This window comes from Argentina silus, assembly GCF_951799395.1.
Source record: "Argentina silus genome assembly, chromosome: X".
In the NCBI taxonomy this organism is placed as follows: Eukaryota; Metazoa; Chordata; class Actinopteri; order Argentiniformes; family Argentinidae; genus Argentina; species Argentina silus.
This window is the reverse complement of record NC_139653.1, coordinates 46,828,012-46,838,557: the sequence shown is the minus strand read 5'-3', so window position 1 is coordinate 46,838,557 and position 10,546 is coordinate 46,828,012. Positions and strand designations below refer to the sequence as shown.

General features: G+C 45.8%; 1 protein-coding gene across 1 annotated transcript in view; it reads left to right on the top strand.

The window, feature by feature from the left end:
- Positions 1-10,093, top strand: part of LOC310822991 (phosphatidylinositol 4,5-bisphosphate 3-kinase catalytic subunit alpha isoform-like) — a 23,259-nt gene extending 13,166 nt beyond the window's left edge. The window contains exons 11-23 of the mRNA XM_083695614.1: positions 179-313; positions 649-773; positions 951-1,032; positions 2,634-2,798; positions 2,994-3,097; positions 3,269-3,440; positions 4,611-4,717; positions 6,026-6,147; positions 6,446-6,524; positions 8,485-8,655; positions 9,087-9,204; positions 9,351-9,502; positions 9,803-10,093. Of these exons, the coding sequence (XP_083551740.1) occupies positions 179-313; positions 649-773; positions 951-1,032; positions 2,634-2,798; positions 2,994-3,097; positions 3,269-3,440; positions 4,611-4,717; positions 6,026-6,147; positions 6,446-6,524; positions 8,485-8,655; positions 9,087-9,204; positions 9,351-9,502; positions 9,803-10,073 (1,803 nt within the window). The 3' untranslated portion in view covers positions 10,074-10,093. The remainder of the gene's footprint in view (positions 1-178; positions 314-648; positions 774-950; positions 1,033-2,633; positions 2,799-2,993; positions 3,098-3,268; positions 3,441-4,610; positions 4,718-6,025; positions 6,148-6,445; positions 6,525-8,484; positions 8,656-9,086; positions 9,205-9,350; positions 9,503-9,802) is intronic.
- The last annotated feature ends 453 nt before the right edge of the window (positions 10,094-10,546 follow it).

Here is a 10,546-nt window from a genome sequence, read left to right as displayed (position 1 = left end):
TGAGAATTTCCTCTTCCTACTACAGTACAGTACAGTACAGTATCTCGCCAACAGGAATCACGATGCCTGAAGCTGGAGTTTGACTACCTCAGCAGTCCAAGAACCACATCTGTTCGGCACTTTACATTTCTATCTGAACATTGTTGAGTAATGTCTTGAACAAACTCTCTCTCCACAGGAAACCCCTTGCCTGGAGCTGGAGTTTGACTACTTCAGCAGTCCAGTCAAGTTCCCTGACATGCCCGCGGTGGAGGAACACGCTAACTGGACCATCTCCAGAGAACTGGGCTTCAACTACTGCCAATCGGGACAGGTAGGAACAGGCAATACTGCACTCATACACTCTCCCTTTCTGGTGCCGGGGGGGGGGTTTCCCAGCATGTTTCTCACCACGTTTCCCACCACCTTTCCCACCCCGGCGGTGATAATAATATCATATTACAATATAATATAATGTATATATGCCGTTTATCCAAAGCGACTTACATTGCAGTGAGTGCATACATTTCAGTATATATGGTCCCAGCAGGAATCAAACCCACAACCTAAGCGTTGTTAGAACCATGCTCTACCAACTGAGCCACAAAGAACCTCTGTTGTTCTTTTTTATGTAATGTTCTATGTTCTGTGTTCTATGATGTGTTGCAGAGTAACCGCGTGGCGCGGGACCACGCCCTGACGGACAGTGACAACGAGCAGCTGAGGCAGGTGTGCAACAGAGACCCCCTCTCTGAGATCACGGAGCAGGAGAAGGACTTCCTGTGGAGGCACAGGTATACTGTTCATTCAATTCAATACAACTTTATTGATACCCTCCTGTGTGCTGCTCTGGGAAAGAGAAGGGCTCCCTGTGGAGGCACAGGTATACTGTTCATTCAATTCAGTACAACTTTATTGATACCCTCTATGTGCGCTGCTCTGACTAACACAGTGACTATCCACCTCCCCAGACACTACTGCGTGAATATCCCTGAAATCCTTCCCAAGATCCTCCTGGCTGTCAAGTGGAACTCAAGAGACGAAGTAGCACAGGTGATGAATCTTTCATTACAACACCAAGCAAACGCTGCACTTTTTTTTTCTTCTGGAGATAAACGCCTACACAATCTGATAGCTTAACTGTCACTTTTCCGGGGGCTCTAAAGGGAGTTCTATCCTCCTTCTCTTCCCTCTCTCTCTGCGCTCCTTCGTCTCCCTGCCCAGTGGAGAAGAAGGGCTGGGGGATGAAAAGATACAAATAATTATCAAATGATTTCATGCATACAGAATAACAGACACCGACAGTGACCTCCCGGGTACACGACTACTGCCTATCGTGCCTATTTTTCACTGCCGTGAGACATTTTGAACCCTCTGGTTTCTTCAGGCTTCAGTCCTGAGCAGAAATTGCCCTTCAAACTTTACATACCATACGTCGTTATCGGCCCAAATGTTATCGCAATATATCTTTTATATTGTGTGTATATATATCTTTTTGTCTCTATATGTCTTTTATATTGTGTGTATATATATATTTTTGACTATATATATATCTTTTATATTATGTCTATATATCTTTTTATCTATATATATCTTTTATATTGTGTATATATATCTTTTCATGTTTGTCGTTAACGATAACTACCGCGATGTACATGAAATAATGGTCAAGGTAATGTTTGACGGGCATTTTCTCATAGCTACACTAATTCACTCATCAGCCTTGTTTTTTCTGTTCAGTGTCTTCCATTTATTAGCTAAGAAGGACTTCAGTAGGACTTAGATTAGCTAAGTGTAGGTCACTTTAATGCCACAGAATCAGAATCAGACCCCCCCCCCCCCCAGACAATTGTACTACTCTTACCCTACAGCATTCCTATAAACTGCACATACTGTATCTTCACTTATACACACTGCTCTTATACTACATACTACTGCTCTTCTGTACATATCTGTCTATACTGTTAATAATGCACATACCCTTATTTTTGACTCATCTTAGAATGCTACTGTTAATACACTGCACATATCTGTTTATACTGTTCATACTGCATTCCATATTTATTCTGCTTATTTACTCTGCTTTAATGTTACTGTTAATACATATATACTGCTTATACTGCACTACTTATACAGCTCATATACTGCTTATACTGTTCATACTGCATTCTATATTTATTCTGCTTATAATGTTACTGTTAATACATATACTGCTTATACTGCACTACTTATACTTATACTTATACTGCACTACTATACTGCTCATATACTGCACTACCTGTATATATTGTTCACATTGCACTTTTCTGCTTTTTTTGCACTTCTGGTTAGACGCTAACTGCATTTCGTTGTCTCTGTACTTGTACTCTGCACAATGATAATAAAGTTGAATCTAATCTAATATTTGCACATACAGGACTTCGTGAGGTTGATGCATGGGACATAAAACAACAATATATAAGCAAAATATTAACAAAAAAAAAATCAAAATATCAAATATTAACAAAATTGCAACAAAAAAAAAAAACTACAAACAAATCAGACGTCGATCCTAAGTCTCACTTACAGTTAAAAGTCAAAGTCTAGGTCTACAGTATGTTTATGCAACTGGCCCCAGCCCTATGTTGAAGTAACGCTGTTGTCGTTGGTGGTAGATGTATTGCCTCCTGAAGGACTGGCCAACTATTAAACCGGAGCAGACCATGGAGCTGTTGGACTGTAACTACCCGGACCCCATGATCAGGGACTTCGCCGTCCGCTGTCTGGAGAAGTACCTGACAGACGACAAGCTCTCTCAGTACCTCATCCAGCTGGTCCAGGTACAGTACCACTGGGTTTTCTTAGTTCTGTTTCAGGTAGGGCTGCTTTGGATCTGGGGGGGTTCAGAGGGAGCTTTGTAATCAACTTCAGTCCGTTCCTCCCTCCGTTTGAATTGCTTTTTTTTAACTGTATCGGTTCTTTCTGTTTTACCTTCCTTTTATGATAACTGGCCTCTCTCGGTTCCCTCCTCCCAGGTTCTGAAGTACGAGCAGTACCTTGACAACCCCCTGGTGAGATTCCTGCTGAAAAAGGCCTTGACCAACCAAAGGATAGGACACTTCTTCTTCTGGCATTTAAAGTGAGTCTCTATACGGACTTCCATTTCTCCATTACAGCTTTGTTTGAGATGTCCCCCAAGTCCTGTTACTCACACACTCACTGTGCGTGTGTCTGTCTGTCTGTCTGTCTGTCTGTCTGTCTGTCTGTCTGCCTGCCTGCCTGCCTGCCTGCCTGTCTGTCTGTGTCCTAGGTCAGAGATGCACAACAAGACAGTGAGTCTGCGGTTCGGCCTGCTGCTGGAGTCGTACTGCAGGGCGTGTGGGATGTACCTGAAGCACCTGAGCAGACAGGTAGAGGCCATGGAGAAGCTCATCAACCTCACGGACATCCTCAAACAGGAGAAGAAGGACGAGACGCAGAAGGTAACACAGGCCACTGACATAAGAGAGAGATGCACTATGTGTACGACAGGGGAGGCTGGTGGAGGTAGAAATCGGAGGACGGGCTCATTGTAATGCATGGAACGGAATGAGGAATGGTATCAAACACATGAGGACGGGCTCATTGTAATGCATGGCTTGAGATAACGAATGGTATCAAACACATTTTGATACCATTCCTTATTCCATTCCATGCGTTACAATGAGCCCGTCCTCCGTTGCTGCTGCTGTTTAGTTATAGGCCATTGAATGTTATTGTTATTGTTAGTCAGTCATTGATTATTGGGTTTCATTGTGTGTGTCTGAGGGCTAATTTACTAGCCTGGCTCCAGATTTGGGCTTTATCCAACCACTGGAACTGTTGCTGATAATTATAGAAAGTGATAGACTGTCATTAGTAATATGAGAACAGAGAGGGCAGAGGCGTGTGTGTGTGTGTGTGTGTGTGTGTGTGTGTGTGTGTGTGTGTGGGTGGGTGCCTGCATGCATGTTGTATGGTGGTCTTCAGTCTGGTCTAGGCTCCATCTCCAGTATATATGTGAACATTTTGTCCTGTGTGGTGGTCTTCAGCCTGGGCTGTGTGTGTGTGTGTGTATATATCTGAACATCTTGTCCTGTGCGGTGGTCTTCAGCCTGGTGTGTGTGTGTATGTATGTATATATCTGAACATCTTGTCCTGTGCGGTGGTCTTCAGCCTGGGGTGTGTGTGTGTGTGTGTGTGTGTGTGTGTGTGTGTGTGTATGTATGTATATATCTGAACATCTTGTCCTGTGCGGTGGTCTTCAGCCTGGTGTGTGTGTGTGTGTGTGTGTGTGTGTGTGTGTGTGTGTGTGTGTGTATGTGTATGTGTGTATATATATCTGAGCATCTTGTCCTGTATGGTGGTCTTCAGCCTGGTCTGTGTGTGTGTGTGTTTGTGTGTGTATGTGTGTATATATATCTGAACATCTTGTCCTGTATGGTGGTCTTCAGCCTGGTCTGTGTGTGTGTGTGTTTGTGTGTGTATATGTGTATATATATCTGAACATCTTGTCCTGTATGGTGGTCTTCAGCCTGGTGTGTGTGTGTGTGTGTGTGTGTGTGTGTGTGTGTGTGTGTGTGTGTGTGTATATATCTGAACATCTTGTCCTGTATGGTGGTCTTGGTCTTCAGGTCCAGATGAAGTTCCTGGTGGAGCAGATGAGAAGGCCAGACTACATGGACGCTCTACAGAACTTCACCTCCCCCCTCAACCCTGCTCACCAGCTGGGGAATGTACGGTAAGTCTTCCCTCCCCTCTGCCAGACATCCTGCCAGTCCCCACCACTCCTGGCATTCACTCACCACCGCGAAACACCACATAGATATATGATACAGCACTGTCTGTTCCCCTAGCTCTAATCTCCTTTAGACCACGCTTTCCTATTTCCGAAGGCCTGGTGAAATTCTTTGTAGAATGTAGCTGCAAAGGCGTGGAAAGCCCATTGAAACGTGTGACCTCGCCACACATCAGATGTGGAAAGCCCATTGAAACTACCACACATCAATCAGATGCCTAATGCCCTCAACAACTACATTGTGTATATAGAGTGTATATATATCATGTATATATGTATATATATCACTTCTGGAAAGGCAGAATACAGTAATATTTCCTTCAGGTGTTCTTACATTTTCTTCAGCGTTGCAAGCTAGCATCCAGCAACAACTCTCTGCAAAATAGTCGTAACCGGTCGGAAAAGAGTCAAGACGTCACGCATAACACCAGTCAAATCATATACCGGAATGTGGGAAAGGGTTCTTGAAATGTAACATCCAATGAAATTGCGAACATTGACTGGGCACAGCGCTCATGTTCAATCCAAGCCAGATCAGTTCATCTTAAAATTGTCCAGACCCCCAAAGGAGGCAGGAGAACAACGTGATTTGGACCATTATGATCACGCGAGACTACCTAAGCTCAAACAGCCAGGAGTCTCCCTCTAGTGTTGATGTTGCATAACTACAACTCTAACTCACAGGTTTAGGTTGAGTATGTACAGTACACCTTGGTCAACAATCCCTATACAGTACAGCCAGTGTATCTGAGGATCAGGGGAGGCTGGTGGAGGTAGACATCGGAGGACGGGCTCATTGTGATGCATGGAACGGAATGAGGAATGTTTGATACCATTCCTCATTCCGTTCCATGCATCACAATGACCCCGTCCTCCAATGTCTACCTCCACCAGCCTCCCCTTTAGAGGAGGTAGCTTGTAAGCGTCTAGCAGCCCATCATCTATCATCTACCCTAGTAGGAACATGTGAAATGTCATTGATAAACCAATCACCAACTAAAGTGCTCAGTAACTAGGCCGATCAATAAAGACCACTTAAAACGGTTCACGTTATTGATCAATGGCACAAATGCAGCTCTGTCTGTGTTGCCCCCTGGGGCTAAGTCTGGTCCACGATCTGTGTCAGGATAAAAACATGTTTAGCATGCAAGGCAAGAATGGTGATAGAAATTGCTTAAAACACTTGCATATCAAGTTCCAGGCTACTTAGTCCTGATGTTCACAAGTGATGTCACAAATGTGTTTTTCTAGACTTGACGAGTGCAGAATCATGTCGTCTGCCAAGCGGCCGCTGTGGCTCAACTGGGAGAACCCTGACATCATGTCTGAGATGCTCTTCCAGAACAACGAGATCATCTTCAAGAACGGAGACGGTGAGTCTCGGTGTGACACCTGGCTGCTCAAGGAGTTCTCTGAACAATATCTACCTTTTAGCATTGCGTCAGTCTATCACCAATGGGTGAATGTGTTGGAGTCCATTGTTGAGGCTGCTGTTCAGTTATAGGCCAGTGGTTGTTATTGTTAGCTGTAGGGTTAGGGTTAGAGATGAATGTTATTGTTTTTCAGTTACTTACCATTGATTATGTGTGTGTGTCTGTCTGTGTGTGCGTGTCTGTGTGTGCGTGTCTGTGTGTGCGTGTCTGTGTGTGCGTGTCTGTGTGTGTTCCACAGACCTGCGTCAGGACATGCTGACCCTACAGATCATCAGGATCATGGAGAACATCTGGCAGAACCAGGGACTAGACCTCAGGTACTCCTCAAACACGCTCTCTAACCAGGGACTAGACCTCACCACCTCAAACACACTCTCTAACCAGGGACTAGACCTCACCACTTCAAACACACTCTCTAACCAGGGACTAGACCTCACCACCTCAGACACACTCTATAACCAGGGACTAGACCTCACCTCAAACACACTCTTTAACCAGGGACTAGACCTCACCACCTCAAACACACTCTCTAACCAGGGACTAGACCTCAGCACTTCAAACACGTTCTCTAACCAGGGACTAGACCTCACCACCTCAGACACACTCTCTAACCAGGGACTAGACCTCACCACCTCAAACACACTCTCTAACCAGGGACTAGACCTCACCACCTCAGACACACTCTATAACCAGGGACTAGACCTCACCACCTCAGACACACTCTCTAACCAGGGACTAGACCTCACCATATATATATATATATTTATTTTTAAATATGTTTTTAGGGCATTTCTTTTAGGGATGACATGCAAGATGTGTCGAGGGTTGGAATCGAACCAGGAACCTTGCGATTATGTGGTATGCGCATTAGTGTGCTACGGCCACTAAGCACCCCGGAAAATATCATATCTAAGTATTATTACCACTAGTATATTCACCAACACTTAATAGACGACTGATAGTCGTAGTCATAGTCCAGTCTTAAAACAAAAAAGCTTGTGTAAAGTTTTACATTTAAAAAAAAAACAAAAAAAAAACGGGTGTGCTCGCTTGTGATACCTGATTGGTGCTACGAGCTGTCAGTAATTTCATGTTTCATGAATCACCAAAGGCCCACCCGCGCCTGACTGCTCAGTAACCAATGAACAAGCCAAGACTCTAGAGTGTGACCAATGAACAAGCCAAGACTCTAGAGTGTGGCGCGTGTGGAGCATGCAGAGCATGTGGAGCGAGGGACTACACTATCATAAGACTGGACCTCAGCTGTTCTTCAGAAACACATTCCTAAAACACTTTCTCCCTTCCCTTATGACCCCATTGTGTCTCGTGAATAAGATTGTCATACGGATCTCATATGATTGTGTGGATGGGTTTGTCCCTAGGATGTTGCCGTATGGCTGCCTGTCCATAGGGGACTGTGTGTATGACTGTGTGGCTCTGTTTGTCCCTAGGATGTTGCCGTATGGCTGCCTGTCCATAGAGGACTGTGTGTATGACTGTGTTGCTCTGTTTGTCCCTAGGATGCTGCCGTATGGCTGCCTGTCCATAGAGGACTGTGTGTATGACTGTGTGGCTGGGTTTGTCCCTAGGATGTTGCCGTATGGCTGCCTGTCCATAGGGGACTGTGTGTATGACTGTGTGGCTCTGTTTGTCCCTAGGATGTTGCCGTATGGCTGCCTGTCCATAGAGGACTGTGTGTATGACTGTGTGGCTCTGTTTGTCCCTAGGATGTTGCCGTATGGCTGCCTGTCCATAGAGGACTGTGTGTATGACTGTGTGGCTGGGTTTGTCCCTAGGATGTTGCCGTATGGCTGCCTGTCCATAGAGGACTGTGTGTATGACTGTGTTGCTCTGTTTGTCCCTAGGATGTTGCCGTATGGCTGCCTGTCCATAGAGGACTGTGTGTATGACTGTGTTGCTCTGTTTGTCCCTAGGATGTTGCCGTATGGCTGCCTGTCCATAGAGGACTGTGTGTATGACTGTGTTGCTCTGTTTGTCCCTAGGATGTTGCCGTATGGCTGCCTGTCCATAGAGGACTGTGTGTATGACTGTGTTGCTCTGTTTGTCCCTAGGATGTTGCCGTATGGCTGCCTGTCCATAGAGGACTGTGTGTATGACTGTGTTGCTCTGTTTTCCTAGGATGTTGCCGTATGGCTGCCTGTCCATAGAGGACTGTGTGTATGACTGTGTTGCTCTGTTTGTCCCTAGGATGTTGCCGTATGGCTGCCTGTCCATAGAGGACTGTGTGTATGACTGTGTTGCTCTGTTTGTCCCTAGGATGCTGCCGTATGGCTGCCTGTCCATAGGGGACTGTGTGGGGCTGATCGAGGTGGTGAGGAGTTCTCACACCATCATGCAGATCCAGTGTAAAGGTGGCCTGAAAGGGGCGCTACAATTCAACAGCTCAACACTGCACCAGTGGCTGAAGGACAAGAACAAGGGAGAGATGTGAGTAACTGGCTGTGTGCTCTTTGTGTGTACATACACTATCCTACTGTCTGCCCCTTACTTGCGGGCCAGCCTGTGGAGCTGCTCGGCGTGTGTGTGTGTCTGTGTGTGTCTGTGTCCGTATATGTATGTTTGGCATGCCTGTGTGTGTGTGTGCGTGTGTCTGTGTGTGTCTGTGTGTCCGTATATGTATGTTCGGCATGCCTGTGTGTGTGTGTGTCCGCGTGTGTGTGTCTGTGTCTGTGTGTGTCTGTGTGTTCGTATATGTATTTTTCGGCATGCCTGTGTGTGTGTGTTCAACTCTGACACCGTTTGTGTGTGTGTTTGTTTGTGTGTGTGTGTGTTCGCGTGCGTGTGTGTGTGTGTGTGTCTCTCTCTCTCTTTGTGTCGTGTATTGTGCTTAATCTCTGACACTGTGTGTCTGTGTGTAGGTATGACATGGCCGTAGACCTATTCACGCGGTCCTGTGCAGGCTACTGTGTAGCGACCTTTATCCTGGGTATTGGTGACAGACACAACAGCAACATTATGGTCAAGGATGATGGACAGGTATATACACATATACTAGTACTAGTCAAAAGTAGTACACAGTATAAACATTTTTATCAACCCTATGTCTTAGTTCACTGGTTTCGATAAATGTTTTATATATATATATATATATATAAATATTTATTTATTTATTTTTCTTTCAGCTGTTTCACATAGATTTCGGCCATTTTCTGGACCACAAGAAGAAGAAGTTTGGCTACAAACGGGAGCGGGTGCCGTTCGTCTTGACCCAAGACTTCCTGATAGTGATCAGTAAAGGAACCCAGGAGTGCACCAAGACCAGAGAGTTTGAAAGGTAGCTGCCTTTAGCGAGAGATTTACTGGGAAATTACAGAATTTGGTGGTGGGTGGGTGAATGGAGGGAGGGATGGATGGATGAATGATGGATGAGTGATGGATGGATGGATGGATGGATGGATAGATGATTGAACTATCCAGAATCACAGAGAAAAGTCATAGCCTAATTTCCATTATTTTCCATTATTTGTGTGTGTGTGTGTGTGTGTGTACCTGCGTCTGTGTGTGTGTGTGTGTGTGTGTGTGTGTGTGTGTGCGCGCCTGCGTGCATGTATCCATCTGTCCGTGTGATCTCCAGGTTCCAGGAGATGTGTTACAAAGCCTACCTGGCCATCAGGCAGCACGCCAACCTCTTCATCAACCTCTTCTCCATGATGCTGGGCTCCGGCATGCCCGAGCTGCAGTCATTTGACGACATCGCCTACATCCGTAAGACCCTGGCCCTGGACAAGACGGAGCAGGAGGCTTTGGACTACTTCATGAAGCAGATGAACGATGCCCACCACGGCGGCTGGACCACCAAGATGGACTGGATCTTCCACACCATCCGCCAGCACGCCCTCAACTGAGAAACACAGATCTGTACGCCTTCCGCACAGGCCAGCACGCCCACGACTGAGAAACACAGATCTGTATGCCATCCGCCACTCAACTGAGCTGATCTCTATACCATCCGCACAGGCCAGAATACACTCCAAGTGAGGGATAACCATCCACTTGGCCAGCATGCCATCAGATTAGCAGATCTCCACATCATCTATGAACTGAAGGAACAGAGTGGATCTCTATACCATCTGATAGGCCGAAACACCCTCAAATGGGGAACCACAGAACCATTCACAAGGCTAGCACTTCCTCAACTGAGCAGCCACAATCCTTCTTGTTGGATATATGAACTTACAGTAGGAACTAGAGTGGATGTTTAAGGTGTCTGCCAACAGTCCCTCAATGTAGGAACTAGGAACTAGAGCAGATTTTGAAACAATCCACTGGCTAGCTCTGCTCCATGTTTATAAACTGAGCCTCTCCCACTGCCCCGTAC